The sequence below is a fragment of the Chiroxiphia lanceolata genome, chromosome 3 (genome assembly GCF_009829145.1).
Source record: "Chiroxiphia lanceolata isolate bChiLan1 chromosome 3, bChiLan1.pri, whole genome shotgun sequence".
NCBI classification, from domain to species: domain Eukaryota; kingdom Metazoa; phylum Chordata; class Aves; order Passeriformes; family Pipridae; genus Chiroxiphia; species Chiroxiphia lanceolata.
The window spans coordinates 89,992,303-90,013,072 of record NC_045639.1 but is presented as its reverse complement, the minus strand read 5'-3'; the positions used below and the strand labels follow the sequence as shown (position 1 = coordinate 90,013,072).

At 34.4% G+C, this 20,770-nt stretch overlaps 1 protein-coding gene across 1 annotated transcript in view; it reads right to left on the bottom strand.

Moving 5' to 3' along the window:
- Nucleotides 1-20,770, bottom strand: part of EYS (eyes shut homolog) — an 852,398-nt gene that overhangs the window by 129,682 nt on the left and 701,946 nt on the right. The window contains exon 39 of the mRNA XM_032683211.1: nt 18,409-18,562. Coding sequence (XP_032539102.1) covers nt 18,409-18,562 — 154 coding nt within the window. The remainder of the gene's footprint in view (nt 1-18,408; nt 18,563-20,770) is intronic.

Below are 20,770 nucleotides of genomic sequence, written 5' to 3'. Positions count from 1 at the left end.
TCATTACCATGACAGTATTGGAAGAACAGATTGTTACAAAATTAATCCTGGCAGTAGGCACCCTACAAAAATCTTATGTTCTAATCTAAGTTTCAGGACAACACGCTTGTATGTAGAAGAATGGAGAATATGTACTGTGACTGTGTTTATGTACTGACTATCCTCTGCTGGATCATAGTAGTCTCCTTAGTGTATTTTGTGGGCTTTTCTTTCTGTTTAATGAACTCATGGAACCACTAGTTTTCACTGTGGATAAAAAACCCTGTGTTTTTAAACCCAGTAATCCACCTTCGAGGCTGAATACAGTTGCTCTCTCCTGTTTCTAACTGCATTGCCTCAGGTTCATGTACCAACTGGGTATTTGCTGCACTTGAACAAGGCTGTTTTAATTTTCATTATGGCTACCTTTAACTTTTCTTTGAGTCTACATTATATCAAAGGGAAATACTTCTACTCTTCTATGCTTTGGTGCTCCAGAGATGAGCATTCCTCAGGGAAGGTGCTTGCAGTCTTTTGCACAACCCTTTCTTACCCTCTCATTCCTTCTCTAATTAACTGATTTTTAATATAGTTTCATTCAAGAAATTTTATTAAAAATTATATAACAACAGAAAGGAAAGTTTTCTTCCTCTTTCAGTAAAAAGCCTCCAGTTAAAGCCTATGCAACAACTAATACAAAATATGGAAGACAAGGAAATTCAACCATAATCTCCACTGAAACAATATTCTGCTGTTAAAAGAGTAAAACCCTTTCTAGGAAGAGTCATTATGTAATAGGCTTTGACCTGTTCTTCCCTTAAATGGAGATTAAATCATTTTAATAAAAAGAAAAGGTAAACAAGCTCCCTAACACTGATCTATTATGTCAAAAGTCATATGCTTTCCTCTACGAGAAATGGAAAAAAAAATTCTAGGGACAAATAGGTGATACTAGGGAATTAATTTAGAAAAAGCCAGAATAGCAATCAAATGCAACCATCCAATGTTATACTGATGACGATAAGTTGGAAGACTTCTGCCGAATGGTTAATAAAATTTGATTGCATGGAACAGCTGAACACTAAAAGAATACCCTAAAAAGATACCAACTCAGAGATCTTCTACTCTCAAGAGAAACATGACTGCCTGACCATTAGCAATCATATAATTCTCTTTAAGTAAAAAACCACTTGTAGGTAGAGCGATTTTGAACACACTGAAAAAGAGTCTTGGATCATGTTTCTGTTTAAGAAAACATTATTATCAGTACGAGTAGAGTATAGCTCCATATAAGAAATGTTCAGTATTACCTCCAGGTGAGCAAATTAACACTGTTGTAATCCTGGCAAAATATGAAAAAGACCACTTGGCGAATTCCAAATTCCAAAAACTGTCTGCATTGTTGCTTTGCAGACCGTGATGTCATGCCCCAAACCACTTTTTAAACCATTTATCTACCTACCAGGTAACTGAATCTCAAGCCTATGAATAGATGGGTGAAAATAAACAAAAATAAGAGGTCAGTGTACGTAGATATAGGAGTAATGGTCTCATGTGAAGTGGCTATGAGATATGAAGTTTGAAGAAAATAACATATACATATATTTCTGACAACAACCAAAGTTTACTTATAATGGTTATAATAACAATATGCCTATATTGGTAAAAATTTTTCTGTGTATGCATAACTTGTGCTTTTTAGGATGGTTAAAATAGAACAAAGAAAAGAATAAAGGAAAAGAATAACATATCCAAAATACTATATTTTGAGGAGCCTAAATTTCACTCAAGACAATAAGGAAAAAAGGTAAATTCAAACAAATGTTCAGGGTTCAATTATCCTAACAGCTCATCAATAAAACACCACAAAAAACCTCCCATTGTAAATGTGCTTGCAGAGAGATATAGTGGACAGGGTCTTAAAATATGTGTCCCCTCCCCTGAGGGGGGCTATCACTCCCAGCAGCATAAAGACTCTTCTGAAGTTAGCAGCAGCTTAGTATATAGCATTAGAGCATAAGAATGAATTATTATGTTTAGCCATCTTCAGATATAGTCTTCCATTTAGTGTCTCACATAAATCTGATCCCATGAATGAAAATTAGGAAGCCACTTGACACTTGAATAAAGCTGTACTGATGCAGTGTTGTACAGATAATGCAGTACTGGAATGATCTCCAATTGAGAATCTTTTCTTACCTATTACAGACAGAAGAAATACAATAATGGGTAACATATATTACTTCTACCAGACAGCACTAATTAATTTTCCTTTGCATATTCTGATGTTCTAAAATGAATTTCTTCCTCCCCTATACATGGGAAAACTAAGAGAAAAATAGGTTAAGCAATGTGGTTAATGAGAAAGTGACTCTTCAATTTGAATGCCAAGAGAAAGAACAATTTATGTATTAGTACAGGAAATTCTGGATAGACTCTGAAGAATAAAATCCTTCTATTGCCAACAGTGCAAACCCTGAGGTTCAGGCTGACATATTTGCTAATACTTATGACAAAGAGACATCCTGCTGGTATTTCAGTTTTACTTATAAGTATCAACTAAAGAAAAAAAGGTTATTTTGGTTTCAGACTTTTCAAGGGTCATATGTTCTAATCCTTTGTAACCTTAAACCTTTGAACCTTGGAGCTCACCTCACATTTCTGTAATTGAGACTTAGGGAAAATTTATATGCTTGCTTCTCATACTGATATTCAGTAGTTTGTTGCAATCTGCTTATGATAACACATATGCTGTGGTTTTCCCTATCATTATAAAAGTATGAGCTTTAAAACTGCTCTGTCAAAGAAATTAAGATTCTTGTAATAGTTTTATATATACTTTGTACTTGAAACTGTCTAAATGACAGTATCCAACGTGAAGAGCTAAGAATATTTTTGCTAAGCTATAACCAAATATTTTAAAAGAAAAGAAAGACTGCTTTATGGTGATACATTTATACACATTTTAGCTGCAATATTCTTTAAAGCTAGTCTTAAACATACAGGATTATAGTGCTTATTCCCTATTTGAATATAGAAAGGTACAATGCAGATTATAATGTCATTTGGATGTTCTTCAAGAGAAACTACCTGAAAAGCCAGATGTGTTTCATAATGTATTGTAAATGTCTGTCCTATTTTTTTCAGTCACTTTGTTTAGTGATGTATATTTGAGCTGGAGTGTATTATTTGGAAAATAAATACTGTGCAAGATTCATGAATATTAACTTCAGAAAAAAAGAAAAACAAGGTAAATATAATACATTTAGCTTTTATCTGTAAATATGCGTTGACAGGCCACCTTTTAGTAAGTTTCTTTGGTTTTTTAAACAAGCTAGATTACTTTAATCAGATTTAAAAACAGAAAGTATGAGATATTCATCAAAAAAGACAATCTTATATGATGTGAAATATGTTACATTTCTTCATGGGTAGACAAAATCTTACATAGGCTTTTTAGCAAGATTATAATTTATTAATACAAGTAATTAATGGAATTGTGGAAGTGTGTAAACAAGCATCACAATGCCTGTTGCTGTGCATGTGCAATCTGGTTTTGCTTACAGATGAGGTACTTTATTTCTTCATTCTGATGTCTGCCTTTCTACTTATAAATGCAAATACACACATATTGAATTTGGAAATATTAGAAAATATTTCACAACCAAAAAAACCCCTTTGATTAGCTATTTTATTTCAAAGAGATGCTTGGTGCTATCAACTATGTAGATACTTTAAGTCAAGGTTCAGGGACTGAATATTGTATCAATTTATCAGAATGAACATTTCTAACTGACAAAAATTAACTTCAGATTAAACTGTCTCTAATTTGCTGTCATGCACAACCAGGGTTTCTGAAGGGGGGTAAGATGCCTGTACAACCCTCTTCTTTATAGTGTTAGCCCTAATGAATAGCATTTTTAATTATACTTTGCAGAGGGGGAGTCCCTGCAAACTGGGACAGCTAATGTTCATTATCCCAAAAGGTAGGGAACTCCATAATGTGTGTTTCAGACCTGTCCCATACACTGTCCTGATACCAAACGCTACAACTCACCACCGGGGAGTGACACATTGTCACAGAGGTGTCTGACAGCCTCTGCAGTCACCAGTAAAAATAAACTTGCTGACACGGTCTGAATGAGCCGGAAGGACAGACAAGTTTTAGGCACTCTAACACCTAAGTGTCCTAACTGCCTCCTAAGAGCAGACAGTCTTTTAATATGACCCACCGTAAAGTCAAAGTATATAATGACTTTTACATTTCACACAGAATCACAAAATGGGTAAGGTTGGAAGAGGTCATTGGATGTCAGCTGGTCCAATCTCCCTGCTCAAGTAGGGTCCTCTAGAACATATTTCTCATGTTTGCATCAATATAGGTTTTAAATACCCCCAGAGAAGGAGATTCCACAATCTTTCCGGGAAATCTGTTTCAGTGCTCAGCCATCCTCACAGTAAAGAAGTTCCTCACGTCAGGTGGAAATTCCTGCCTTCCAGTTTCTGGACGTTGCCTCTTGGCTGTCTTCTAATATATTTGTATTCATGATTCTAGCTGGTCCCCTTGCAACATTCTTTTTCTTTTCTTTTTTTCTTTTTTTCTTTTTCTTTTTCTTTTTCTTTTTCTTTTTCTTTTTCTTTTTCTTTTTCTTTTTCTTTTTCTTTTTCTTTTTCTTTTTCTTTTTCTTTTTCTTTTTCTTTTTCTTTTTCTTTTTCTTTTTCTTTTTCTTTTTCTTTTTCTTTTTCTTTTTCTTTTCTTTTTCTTTTTCTTTTTCTTTTTCTTTTTCTTTTTCTTTTTTTTTCTTTTTCTTTTTCTTTTTCTCTTTTTATTTTGCTTTTTATTTTGCTTTTTATTTTTCTTTTTTTCTCTTTTTATTTCTCCTTTTATTTTTCTTTTTCTTTTTCTTTTTTTTTATTACTGCAATAGATAAAAGGATATTGGACTGTATAGAGAAATGGATGATAACATGATCACATCATAGATGTCATTTGGCTCAGAGGATTCAATGATGGTCAGTAGCTGATTTTCATCAAATGGGTTGTAAAACAAGAAATCTTGCCTTAGAATGAAAAAAAAGCTATCTTTAATTTCAAGTTGCTCTCTCAAGCTCCAAACACCAAAATATCAAGATATTTATTTCATTGGGTCACAATACTGATCTCGGATGCCATGAGTAATTGACTGTCAGCTAGACAATGAAATGCTAACCAAAAAATTTTCTACCCACTTAGTCAATCTGGTTATAAGGGTATAACAAAAGCTTTGGCAGGACAGACAGGACGGTTGTAGGTTTTTAAATGTTGCATCTGAATAGCAATGTATGTTAGGAAACATCTTTACCTTTCAGATATAAGGTATTTTTTTAGATGATTTTAGTCTTTAGCTATGGACCTCTGCACTTTGAGATTATTAATGCATTTTATAATAACAAGATCTCTGTAAATCGTGAATCACAGGGAAAGAGCTGAAGCAGATGAATAGACTTGCCCATGATCTTATCCCAAGAGTGCCAAATATGTTAGTAGTGAGTGCAGGTTCTGAGACTGTAATTTTTATTCACTAAGCAACATTCCTTTATGAAGTTACTAGAAATTAGGAAGAATCAATCTAAACAAAACTTGCTTTTAAAAACATACCCATTACACTGATTAAATTGCAGCAGTTAAATATTTAACTGTTTTCAGTCAATATTAAGTGCTTTGTTTAATGATGAACCTGGAAAACTTCCCCTGCTATGCATCTGCCTCTCACTTGCATGCCAGAGGAAGAGACTAGGCAGGAAGATAGGCTGACCAAGATTACATCAGCAAATTCTATCACTGCTTTCATTAAAAAACTATTGGATTGTTTTGTCAAATTAAAAAACTAAACAAAAACCAAACAAAACCCCCACAAAAACCAACCAACCAACCAGAAAAAATCAACCAACACCCTCCCCAAAAAAACCAAAAAAAAAACACCACCAAAAATAGGTTACTATCTGGTCAGGAAGGAAAAAAAACCCATACGCCTGTGACCTGTGCCTGATATATGAATGACTAGGTGCAGCCCATGCTGCACATAATTAGATAAGGAGAATAAGTTGTGGGGGAATCAGTTATGGAAAATCTCCTTCATGATTAATTAGCTTTATTTTTTTTCATGTCTTTCTTTTCTCATCCTTTTCTCATTCAGGAAGGCTGGGGGAGCAAAGGAAGTTCTGTGTTTGTCCTGTGTTCTCACTGCTGAATGTTGATGTAATAGTTTGGGTAGGCAGGGAAAAAACAGACCTTATTTGTCTTGAATCCGATAAAAGCTCTACACTGACATAAATAGAAAGCATGATTATTTTTAGAGGGAAAACCACAGAGGAGAGAGAAAAAACCTTATTAGGTAAAGTTTTTAGTTCTCATCTTTGATCAACTGAATATTTTGGAATCTACTATCCATGATAATGAATTAAGGTACATTATTTTATGGAGGAAGTTCTTTGGAGCCCATAGAAAACTGTCCTCAACTATCTTGGATTTAAATGAGCAGGGATAGTCTCAGCTATTGACAAGTAAAAGATTTCAATGATCGAATGGGTAGTTTGGAGGAATAAAATATCTGAATTTTTTTCTACCTTTTGTTTAAAGTATACAATGAGATTTGAAAAGTACAGAATATGTACCTAAACTTTTCTCCATTGTTAAGCAATTTAATTTATTTCCTCATCTGAAGGTGCAGCAACACTATGCTGTGAAAGTTGCAGGTTGCAAAATGTTGGTTCATGTTTAGTTCAAGAACTTGTGTAAGGTGAGATGAGGTATACTAGCTTCTTGCAGCTCATTTTGAATTTAAACTGAACAATTCTGTGCTGCTTCATTTCCTACTTAATGTAGCTGTAAATGTTTTGGCCCTTTGGTTTTCTGTATTCAGTATGCAACCTTTGGTGTACTTAACTGTCTTCCTGCTCATAACTGAGAAAAATGACAGCAGATTTTCAGTAGTTTAAAAAGAAAAAAAAGGTATAAAAGAAAAAAAGAAAAAATATCATAGAAAGAATTCTAAGTGAGAGCAAAAATACGTGTTCAGCATTTAACCACTACTGTAGTACTACATGACCGAGTATATAAAAGCTACAAGAAAGATCCCACAACCTTGCTGCCAACCTGTCAGAAAACATGATCAGATGTAATTAAAACTGTATGAACAAATCACTTAATCACTTTGAATCACAAAGCAGTGATATGAAATGAACTAGTTCTGACAGTGTTGGGTACACAGCATGTGGATATTTGTCTTCTACACATTAAGACTTCAGAACAAGAACCACTGAATCTCACTATGAAAAATAATGAGAGGACTTTCCAAGACCTGGGGCTGTTTTTGAGTCCAACTGCCATACTTGCTTGAGTGTTAAAATTTTTCATATTTAATCTATTGTTAATGAGGGACAGTTTTAGTCAATATGAGAGTCTGTTGCTATCAAAATGAATGCTGCCCAATTGATGATTTGTTCAGGGAGTGTGACTAGAGATCTGGTCTAACTAAAACCAAAATTACTAAATCCCCCAAAAGATGACTTTTTTAGTCAGATCAGCAAAAATTCTACCTTAATTCACAGCTAATCAAACCAAGTTAATCACTCCTCTCTTCAATTGCCTACCCAGTAAGGCTGACATTATCTTCCTGAACAAAGAGAACTTTAATAAGAGATATTAATTCCAAAAGCTGTAAGATGCTGATCATTCTAAAACTCATGAGAAAATAAAACCTCACAGATGTTAGATTGGCTGAAAATATTTTATGCTGAAATGTAGTATATTCAATAATATACAGCCATTTTCCATTCAATACAAACGAATGTTCTTGTGTTGGAATGTGTGAACACCCAAATACCATGGGATTACTCTGAGATTTTTTACAATTTTTATTAGAGTCAAAGGAAATGGTTGTGCTGACCATATTTCTCTATTATTACATAGAGAATTTTCCAATTATTGATTATGTTCTATGTTCTCTGGAAAAACAAAAAAGAAAGAAACAAACAAAAAACCTCAAAACAATCCCCAAAACTTTATGGCTTAAATTTGAAGGTTAAATAGGTTATAAGGAAACAGATGAAATTATATAGGCTTTAGAAAGCATTCATAGCCCTTGGAGCAGCAACTGGGTATTTAGCAAGACCAGCAATACTGAATCAACCTCAGCACATCAATACACTGAGTTCTAAAATTGAAAAACACGGATACAAATTTGGCATAGGCTGCTGATGCAATTATTGTCTGCATCAAGAAACCAGCAAACTCCATGCACTGTGTCACCACGAGCCTGTTTTTTCTTACATATCTCACCTTATGTTTTCAGTAAAACTGCTTTTGTACCTGCGTTTCTACATGGGAATTGGAGAAACATTATTTACAAACTGGTAAAACAGAAGTGCCAGATTCACTACCTCCATGAAATACAATAAGAAACCTGGGGTAAAGGAGAGTCGGCAGAAAGAGAACAGGGTTAAGTATCTGATTCAAATAAATTCACTAAAACAAAGTGATATGCACTTCTCATCTGTTAAAGGTGAAGGAAAGACTCACAGTCTTAATAATCAACATCTTCCTCTTTCTCTGGTTCAGGAAGGGTACTCTTCAGCCAAGGAAAGAAATGGTCAGAATATTCCTTGGCTTATGCCCGCTACAGGCTGGTGTTTAGTTTTGTATTTTTCACAACATTTGTTGTTGAGCAAAACTTATACCCTCCCCCAGAAGGCAGGCAAGTATAATCCTGTTATTTTCCAGATGGGTGAACAAAAGAGGTTGCAGAAGATTGTTTCTGACAGTGCTGGGAACAAAACCCAGGGGCCAAACCACATGTCAGATTTACATAAAATGTATTCAAATGCAAGAGAAAATGTATTTTTGAAGGTGTTTTGAACGGCTGCTGAGTAATTTAGTAGCAACACAGCATGCTACACTGTAGCTCCCACATTCACATCTTTCATTACTACTAGTCTGCTAGGTGCTGGCAGCTCTGACAAAACAAAGCAAACAGTAGGAGGGATAAAACAATTTCTGTGACAACATATAGATCCTTAGTTCCTGGTGTTCTCACTAAAACCCATCAGTGCAGTAGGAAGTCATATCCACTGTCACTGCAAACGGCAGACCAGTACCTCAAACTTCATAGAAGCTGTAGAGGAAAACCATAGGGACATATATCCCAAGGCACAGGTTTGAATTGATGCCATATAAACACCATTTCCCCAAACAGGGAAATGCACAGCAAACATGTGACACTGAAGTTGAGTAAAGCCTCCAGAAAAGGCAGTTCACAACCCAAAGAATAATTTTATTTTAATGTACCCCAAACGTCCATGTTACATGTCTATTTAACACAGGTTACTTGGAGTATGAGCTCAGATGCAGATTTGGCATTTTATAAAGATTTTCTATTTTATAGCAAAGCACAGGGTTTCCATAGACTCAGAGAGCCAGTTTACAAACTATTAAAACAGTTACTATATCCTGAAATACCTTGTAGTGCAGCAGATATTTTTCACACCTCCAAAAAGACAATGGCACCAGTAGTGAGGCATTAATTACTTTTCTATGTTCACTATATGCTGACACTTATCATGTCACTTCAAGAATTCTACAATATATTCAAATTTACATTATCACATTATCAGTGTTTGCAAACCTTATCCAGTACAAGACAGCACTAGTTGCAATTTAAATAAATTAAAGAGGTAGCATATAGCTTACAAAATCTTGCCCACAGAACTATATATAGCCCCCAATGGAGGAAAATCACATTCTGTATCACTTCACTGTTCCTTCTGTGATATGACCTTGGTCAGCTACCAGCTGACCACCCAGCCACTTTCTCACCCCTCCCTCTCAACATGACAGGCTGGGGGAATAAGATGACAAAGCTCCTGGGCCAAGATAAAGACAGGGAGATCACTTATCAATTACCATCACAGGACTGACTTGGGGAACTTTTTTTTAATTTATTGGAAATTAAAGAGTTCTGGGTGGTAAGAAACAAAGTGAAAAAATAACCTCCTTCTCCCTAACCCTGTTTTTTTCCCAGGCTCAGCTTTGCTCCATTCCCAATTTCTACATTTCTTCAATCGAAGCAGTGCAGGAGGAGGGTGGGGAACAACGATCAGTCCATAAATGCTTTTCTCTGCTGCTCCTTCCCTCTCACACTTTCCCCCTCCTCCAGTGTGGGATCTCCATGGGTCACAGTTCTTTCATGAAATACCCACCCACCTTCTGCAGTCCCCACTGCCAGTGCCTAGCTACCTGCACCCCATATATCTTCTTTCTTTAAGCTTAGCCTGCACTTTGTTAAAAGATTAAGTTATTGATGTGTGGACATAAATTTATCAGCTGAAAAAACGAAGTTTTTTATTGCACAGCTTGGCTACTGTCAGTATGATAACAATGTCTTTGAAAACTAGCCCTAGGTCTTTTAAAATATCTGTATTTTTTCTAACTGCATGGTGTAATACCAGCACAAATCTACACACCTAACTTAGTTCTGGTGAAGGTGTCTGCCCTCTATTTTCTTCTACATTTACCCACAGCTAAAATTTCCATCCACAATCCACCTCTAGTGAAATGCATTTTCATTTAATCCTGTGTTTCTGACCACATCAAGGACAAGATCAAGTTATGGCCACAGAATGACAAAGCACCTTTGGATGAAGGTGATCACAGATGTAACAACAGCTTCAGTAACTCCACAGAAATTAGATCAGCAAATCTAAAGAGCATGGGAGAAAAGGCAATTTTGAGCAAGCAGAGAAGAAAGTTTCATGGACGGTTTACAGTCTAATAAAAAGCCAGGTCAATGTGTGCTTTAAAGAACAAGCTAATGATAACGACAAAGTGGTGGAGAGATTAATAAAATAGCTTCTCCCACCTGAATTAACTACATAACAAAATATAAATTCACCACAGAATCAATGTACTTCTGTCAAAGGAAGAGCAATACCCTCACTTCTATGCTGTGTCCCCTATACGAGTTTCTTTCTGACACTCAGAAAGATGCAGTTGGCATTTCTTTCTCTCTCCCTCTCTGCCCCGTGACTATTAAGGAGGACTATTTAACAAATAGTGTGAATTTTACTCAATACTCTCTTTAATCAAGGGACTCAATTTGCAGCGTCAAATTTTCTTCTGGTATGCAAAACCAGACCTAAACTGACTAGTCTTGAAACAGTCAGCTGTCTGATGTCCTGTTCTGTTCTTTCTTCTCTGTATATATGAACACTATATATTAATTATCTACCTGAAATTTATTTAGAAAGTAAGGAGTTAGAAAAATAATGTTATAGCAATTAAAATTAAATAATAACCATCACTCTTTCTTTGTTCCTTCATCGCCCATGGAAAAAGGACATCCAATGAACCATAAGAAAGAAAGAACCTGAGGTTCTCTGATGATTTTTGGTCTCAAAGATGGACTGAGTATATATATATATATACAGATCAAGCACAAGGACCTCAATGCCACATTTTTAAAAGGTTGGCCTTAGTCTTTTGAACATTCTTCTGAGATAGGTAACTACGACTCCCACTTTAGAGCTGTGGAAACTAAGTAACAAGATGAGATTAGTCAAACTCTAAAACCATGTTGAAAGTTTGCTGCTGAGCTGGAGCTGGTCAGCTAGACCAAGAAGAACTGCTCCCTTCTCCTCAGCACACAGGAGAAAATTCAGCTTAACCCCACATTAGTCTGGGCTGCATGACTTCACTGCCTGTTTAGTTGTTTATGGACACCTGCCTTCTGACCCCTTTATGATTGCTGGTGCTTATGAGGTGAATCAAAAAGACCCACACTGGTTTGTTGGGAGATACATTTTCTTCCCCTCCCCTGTAACATTCCTTTTTTTTAACATTCATGCAAAGGCAGGCTAAGTACTAGTTTTTATTTTTTACTGATTTTCAACACCTACAGAGCAAATAGCGCTTCCAATTGCTTTCACCTAAAGCAAACCTGTAGAGAATTGCCAGCTGTTACAGGTACACTGAACCAATTTTATTTCTGTATTGATCTTCCACATACAGAACAACAGACCTGAGGAAGAGAATTAAAAAAATGCTTTTTCTTCAGGTTGGTTTTTTTTTTTTGTTGTTGTTGTTGTTTAGCTCTTCAGTGCTCCCAAGTACAGCAACGTAAACTATTATCTCACTTCTTAGGAAGAAGACAACATGACACTTTCATAAGCTATTTGGCAATATACTCTATTGCTATACTTCCATGTGCTGTGCCAAACTAACAGAAACTAAGGAGTTGTCTGAAAAGTCCTCTTTGTGAATCACTGTGTGACCAGACACTGAGCTGATGATTTTTACAGAATTTTATATACATCAGAAATAAATAAATACTGAAACTGTCAAAATATTGAACAATATTCTTTTTTTCAATATATCAGATTATCTTCAATTTTATTAGTTGATTATTACTTCTGTAATTCAGTGATTTTTTTTTTTTTCAAGTCACAGATATCTACATTGTTTCATGCAGAATACCTAGTATATCTCCAGTAGTACTGAAATTCTTTTGTACTAGCATGTATGTGAAAGAACTGTTCTTCCTTCCAAGCAGATCAGAAGGGCTATGCATCCTGCTTCTTCTCTGGAACAGAGGGAGAAGCCACATATTTTGGAAGCTTTACTATCTATTTCACATATTCTCACAAAAAGATAAGAAGATGGAAAAGTGAATCACACGAGATCACTATCTATACAGAGAAACTGTAGTTTCTCTGTATAGATATGCATAAGTATATATGCATATAGATATGCATACTTGAAAGGATCTGTATGCACCATTAAAGCAGGGTCTCCTTTAGTACAGGAAGGGAGAGTTCTAAAGAGCTTAGCAAAATTCTAGAAATTAAATGCAGTTCAGAATGCAGTTTAGAAGTTAAATGTAGTTTAGAATTTCCATGATATAATAAAGTGCTTTATCTGTAACATTGCTGAAAGGCAAATAATACAATTTTCAAAGCAGATATATCCAGAAAATGGAAATTGGGTTATATAGACTATTAGAACTTTAATCTTCCTATGTTCTTTGTAGAAATACCCAGATTCTTGGAATCCTGGAATTTTAAAATTATAACACATAGCCAAATCTAAAAATAAAAGACAATGAAATGTACATTCATTATACTTTATAATATATACATTAATTCTGGTGAATCCATGGCTCAATGTCTTTAGAAGACCTAAGGAACTGTGACATAGAGATTCGGTAAAGAATCATGAAGAAATAACTACTTTCAGCAGAATTACTGCAATTAGCAACAGTACATTGAAACTGTTTCTTTAATGTGATTATTAATCCTAATACTTTGGAAAATGAAATTTTCTCATTATTATATATTGTTTCTGAAAACTACACTAGCTATTCTTTTTGCCACATTTGATGAATGGCTGCCAGATAAGAAGGTGTTAGAATGTTCTGAGTTATACAGTACTTTTGTCATGCTTTGTGAAGGTTACAGCATGAAAACCTAGCAATTTATTCACATATCTAATTACCAACATGTTTGTAATATGCTTAACAATGAAATGCTGAGCATACATTAGGGATTATCATGACCATTAAGCATCTGATCCTGTTTAAAGATGTGAAAATTGATATGACAATTTTTGTAAGCATTCCTCATTAGTCCTATTACTCCTATTTATTTTACCACTTCAATTCTAGTAGGAAAAAATACAAAGAAAATATACTGTCGTGAACCACTTGGTTCAAGTGGATTTCTTTAAAATCAGTAACTAGAACCAGTGAAATTCAGGTTATGAGGGGTATTACTGAAGTGCTTGACTTAGTAAAAAAGGACCTAATGAAAACATTGTTCCAAACTGACAACATCAATTACATTCATTATTATTTTCAAGTATGATCCTCTACTTTGGAGATGTAGAATGGCAGAAATACAACAAAATTACTGGCCAGGAATGCACCTTGATGATCAGAAAGATTGAAAAAACCCTTCCATTCTACCACTAGACTATACAGGCACTCTCACTGGGACAGTCAGTATATGAAATATGAGGCTGGACTCATGTCAAAATGACCACTGACAAGACAGAAGTATTTATTTTTCAGAAGTATTTGTTTTTTTTGCTCACCATCATAAAATATTTTTTGTGTGTCTTGCAAATTAATGAAAAGTTAAATTTTCAAGTCTTTGTGGTGAATGATTAATTATTTTGCATAGCTATGAGACAGTTATGCCTGTAAACATCTTTTAGGGTGAGTTAGTTCATCCTACAAAGATAAATACAGTACAAAATAACCTACTGTGAAAGTTACTGTGATTTTTATGTGTTATTTGATTTTGTTTTATTATGCTAAGTTGAATTTGCTTATAAATGCAAATACCCTCCAGCAACATTGGTAATTCTAATGAAATATGTTACATTCTTAAAACAATTAATATAGGTTAAAATAACAGCTATCCTTTTTTTGAATAGGAAATACGGTCATCTGTCTCTTATTCTATCAAATAAAAAGCTTAAAGCTTAAATTCTGGTAGATATCTTCAGGAAGAGAGGTTAATGATGCTCTCTTTTCTTTTTTTTTTCATGACACTGAAGGACAGAGAAGAATTTACTATGTCAATTTCAAGCTCGAGGTCAGATCACCTTTTCGAGCTAAAAGTCAGTATTTACCCTCAGACAGAATTTGATTTAACAGAATACCAGATTTGACATAAAATTTGTTTACATAAGATTACTAAAAAAATCTAATTTTTCGAACTCCATGTTCAACAGGAGATTGGAAGATGTGTCATGCTAAAAGGACTTGAGAAATCTTGTTTAAAATTCAAATAACTTTATCATTCTTTCTACTATTTTTTTCATGATACTAGAGACACTTATAAAATGTATTCTTTTCATCATCAAGGCTTACAACATCAGAATGTTGAATTTTAAGTAGATTTGAAGTTACAGTAATTGCAACAGATAGAAGGGGTTACTGATGGGATGACAGATTGTGAAAAAGAAGTAAAGAGTATTTTGGAAACCCATTCTTCCATCTTTTCAGAAATGTTCACCTTTTAACACTGACCTCTATTTCAGTGGCAGGAGGTAACTTTAAGACAAACTGTCAGCTTTTAGTTGAATGTCCAAAAGGCCAAGTGAGCAATAAGTGTCTGAGTACTGCATGAATTTTTAATTTTTACCATAATTCCACATACCTATACAGAAAAACTCCTTTAGATTGAATACCCAATTTAAAAGTAAGTAAGGTTAAATAGAGTGAATATGACTAATTAGAATTTTTCTTAAATAATATAAGTAATCAACAGCCCCATATTTTTTCAAAGACTTTTTTCTTTGAAATATGGTAAATATACATTACTTTCTTACGTTGTCTCTGTGGTTTCAGATAGGTCACAGTTCTCCATTTGTGACTCAGAGCCCAGTTCAGTGAGGTCTGGATGCCTGCCACTTCAGGAAAGGCAGCTGACAGTGCTGTACTATTAGTACTATTGTTAATACAGTGCACGTTTTAAAATTTGATATGAAATATCATTCATATCATATTGATATGAATGTATTTGAGAGAGACTGAAGAAAACTAACACCTAGCTTTTAAACTGTTGTTTCAGCCTTTGGAATACAAGTCCTTGTAGGAACTCAAATGACCTTTAATATAACTCCCTAATTCATGAGTAAGAAAACACAGTGGATATCACTTACATAGTGATACAGATTTTTTTATCTGAGCTAAAAGTAGAATGACACACTATGAACGAGAACATGAAAATATTGTGACATCATATACTTTGAATGGGTCTGTGGTGAGCCACGTTGGAATAAACCATCTAAAATCAGTTAATTATGGAAATTCACTTTTATATCAGAATAAATTTAACCAACTATAAATTATAAAAATCAAAATGAATTTATAAGTGCATTTTTAAAATCGTATTAAAAGGAAAAAATAATGGCCAAAACACATGGCTCCTCTGCCCTCCACTTAACACTATTGCCATAAAAAGCTCAGTGAATTACCTATGTTGAGGATAAAGAAAAGAAGGTGAAAGAATCACAGAAACATTTAGGTTGGAAAAGATCTCCAACAGCCACTGAGAACACAAATCAACGGTTTTGTCATAGATTCATATTTTATTGCCTACAATACAAGATCTTGGAGGCCCACAAATGCCTTCTTAAGTTTGCTTTTTCCTTTGGCAGAGGTTAGGGATGCTTGCTGAAGGATCATAATTTCATTGCGGCTTGGTGAAGGATATACTGCTTTCTTCAAATTTTAGAAGAACTTGCAAGAATAATCACTAGTCGTTTCGAAGGCCAAGACCATAAACTCAAATGCATGTAAATCCCTGCCAGTCATAGTCTACAATCATACCTTACAAGTTATTTAGCATGCCACTGTTTCAAAGATAGCAGTATAAAATAGCAATAAACAAAGGTAATGTGTAAATTGAACTGACATTGCTTTTTAGTGTAACAACATGGAGAATGAAGCCATAAATACACAGGTGTTAATTTTCAGGTAGAAAAAGATGGAAGTAAATTTATTTTTCAGTATGAACTTGAACTCTATGACTAGAATCAATCTTTTCATTGCCATTTAGCTGCATTTTTTGCTAAGATATTATTCGGCTTTGAAATCCGCACAACATTTTAATATCTTAATCTTATGAAACAGGGGCAATGCTACCACAGCTGATACAGTGCAGACAATCACCTGACCAATGTCTCACACAAGAGTAGTCTCTGAGATTAAAAAATCCCTTAGAATAGTTTACTAGTGTCAAACTGTATACCTCTATCAAGTACTTTCCCAGGGAAAAAACTTCTATATCTGCCAGATCATAAGGAGAGGAAGGGATAGAATTTCCTTTGTAAATTTTATATACTTTTACAACCTGTACAAAAATCCTAAAATAAATACATTGTCATCTAATAAATAATTCAGTTTGAAAGTATGCTATGTGACTTTGCTTCATTAATACTAGATGTTAACACTAAGACAGCATAAAAGGAAAAAAAAATACTGTTCTAAATGGAGCATAAGAGTAATGTATAGACCTGTGGCTGAGAAGAAATATAAGATGGAAATAAAACAGTTTCTTAAATGGCAGATTCTTGCTTATATTGAAAAGAAGATTTATATTTTAACACAAGTTTTTTCCTAAAAGAAGTGGTAAAGCTTACAGGGTAAGCATACAATCTAACGAACACCCCCCACCCCAAACAGCCTCTTTTCCCAGTGTCAATCTACTCTATATACTGAGATAATAAATTTCCATAATTTTAGAATTTATCAACATTTACATCATAGAGAAACAGCTCAAAAGGCAAACACAAAAAAACTTAAGATTATGCTTTTATTTTCCCGTTTTTATAGTAAGAGGTAATTTTGAGAAGTCTGATGTGCATGTTTCAAGGCAAATTTTGCAGTCTCCTTCACATACTATCCTCTACCAGTAAAAATAGTCCTAGCTAGAACTACCTTTAATTTAATAATTTGTGCAGTAAGTTCCCTCAACTCACAAATATTTCCAGTTTAGGTGCACCAATTATCTCTGATACTTTAACTACGTAAGAAATAAAATATTATCCTAATCACAGTAATTTGAAATTTTATATGGGTGTCAGAATTATTTCTAAAATGATTTTGAAGACTGAATACTTTACCATTCTTTAACATTACTAACGTAAATATAACACAACATTTATATTATTTCTTGTTTACCTTTTACCTGTCTTGCACATATGAAATTCTATGACTAGAAAAGAGTTAATCCATTACCAAGGCATGATACTAATACTTTTTCAAAATGGTACATTAACCATCCTGAGAACTATTGTGTGTACTAGGTGTAAAATGACAGTACTGCTCAGCCACCACTGTATAACACTGACAGTACAGTTGCATATGTAGATACGACAGCTTATAGGATCATAATGTAGTTTGGAAAAGACTTTGCAAATCACCAAGTCCACCCCGCATTGTGAGATGTTGTTAGTATGTCCATTTTTAATTTTTCATCTTAAAGAATAAATCCGTCCTATATTTAGCACTGGAATTCTGACAACAAATTTAATTTATTCAATGTGTAAATTGATAAGCATAAATTATGAACTCCCCATCTGTAACCTCCAATGTTATGTTTAAATTGTTTCAGTTCTCAAAACAACATCTGTATCTGTAAAAGTATTTGGAGGTTGAAAGATTCATAAATTCCCCAAAGGACTGAAATAATCTTAAATTTTAATGTGAACTAAAACATATTTTCAATCAAGATTATCTTATGAAAAAAGTTTCCAAATATGCATATAATTTTGCTTTCCAATATGACTTGTCTTTATTGTGGAAAAAAAAAAAAAGTGGAATCACACTTTACTGCTCAATATATATGACTAAAACTCTTTTAGTGTAACCCCATGGTAAATTCTTACCTTATTGTGATAGGGACAAGTACACCCTTGCTAACAGACTGGTTGATGGATACAGTCAGAATGTTCTGAGAGTTTCCACAGCTGAATCGAACGGTTGGTTTTCCTTCCACAAGATACAAGTGAAGAAACTGTTCTCCAAAATTCCTTTCACTAGCTTTGAAAACAAAAATGGAGATAGTCACACTTCTGAAAGTGTAGGACCTCAGAAAACTATTTCACAGTACTGGCACACCATCACCAACCATAATGCCTATGTGACATTGAGGACTCTTATCCATATACAGGACTCTTCTTGAGTGACTGTGAGGTAAAACCCCAAACTCTGTATCAATTGATAGCAGTTAAAAGAAAATAACCAAAAGACAAAATTTACTTACTACCAATGTAGTTGCATAATTCTTACAGAGATCTTTAATTGAAGATGAACTTTTCTCTATATACAGCATTATCAGTAAGGTGACAGAGGTAACAATAAAAAAATTAAATCAAATTCATTCAGATTTTTAAAATGAATTATAGAAAACAAAATTCATAACAGAACATTTTCTTATAAGAGGTGTTAAGATTATGGAAAATTCACCTTTCCCAATCAATTATACATTTCAGACTTGCTGAGAACAAAAATTATCTACAAAATATCACACATACTATGTTATTTGCACAGTTCAAACTAAGAATAAAATGATGCCTAAGTTCACTTCCCCTAAATAGTATATTATAAACTGTAAATAGGACAGCAAAATATTTATATTTAAATGATCAATGGCGCATGGTTCATCTACAAAAAAAAGAACTGAAACCTATAGTAGCAAATTATATTGGGTGAGTAATTTTTTATGAATTTGTCCTTTGAATTTAACTGTAATTATTTCTCATAGAAGGTAAGACACATTTTCTGTTTACAATTTTTACTCCCCTTTAAGGCAAATTGTTAAAATGTTGATCTCGTTTTTTCACTGTATTTTACTATATTTAACCGAAGTTAAAGACTTGATAGCTGGGTCATGAAGTTGAATTTACTGCATATATTTGTTTCATGTACTACCACCTGTGGGTAGAAGGCCCCAGGTCCTGGCATGGGTATCAGATATGTGGGAGATTTATGCTGGTATTTGGAGAACCCCTGACTGTGGAGTGCCTGGGGAACGGGTGTGTGAATGTTGAGTGAATGTGTCCCTGAGCCAGGTGAGTAGGAGGCCCCTGTGGTGGGTCAGAAGGCCTGGGATCTGGGCTGACTTTCAGCAGCTGTGCAGGCCAGGCCTAGAGCTGTTAGAGGAGGTCACAACTTAGAACATCCCTTAACCTTTTTATTCTGAAAGCTAAAAAGAGTGCAAGTGGATTTGGGACTTAGAAATCCTACTGGTTTGTAAAGAGAAAATTATCACCTTTAATTTGGGGAACAAAACAAAAAGAAAACAAAAAGAAAACAAAAATCTCTTAGCAGATAAAGGTAACAGTGTCTGCAACTGCCTAATCATTTCCTTTTGTCTAGTTCGTAGTAGAAACAGTTCACAACATAAACTCCCTCCTCAAGAGCAGCTTTCTAGTCAACATAGCATTTCTTCAGTCTGTTACAAATCCTAATGACCTACTGAAAGTCTTTTATGCTTAGACATATTTCGTATTCTGAATACCTAATTAAATCCAAGCTATTTTAATTTGACTGAATTTTATGCCTTTGACTTTTATGATTTCCTTTTACAATAGTCCAATAATTCTCTTTCAAAAGGTATTACCCTATCGCTGTTAAAAGAGTCACTACTTTTTAACCCTTACATAACTGATTGAATCATTTGTTTCCTTATCTTCTCCCCTTCCTGCTCATGCTGTTCCTGACATTTCCAATTTCTACCAGTAAGTAAATCTCTAAGATATACTGAAGTCAGAGAGAATAAAATGGGAGAGGGATGTGAATGTGTATACTATCAACGTCTTGAAAAAGTGAAGTTACAGATGAACAGCTTTTTTCTCTTCTCCCAGTGAGTAATTCTGTCCATTCACATTGTCCACTAGTGAAGACTTGGAAGAAGGTCCTCATTATTGCCAGTAAATTAAAAATCTCAGACAGATCCCCAAAAAGCAGCATTATTCCTCGAAACCTCAGTGAGCGTTACTGCTTGAAATCCAGGGAGTGCTTTTAAGTCACAATTACAGGTGACTATTAGAGTTCTTAATATTATTTGCTAGGTGGTATGAGGTCCTTTGAAAGGAGAGTCCTTTAAATCTTTCTATAGTGAACATGGGGAGACATGTGAAAGAGCATATACTACCTAGCATATATGGTGGGCAGTTACCTTCAAAGTAAAAGCTTGAGTCCTAAACAAAACATTTGGGTTCTGGGAACTGACAGATCAGGAACCAT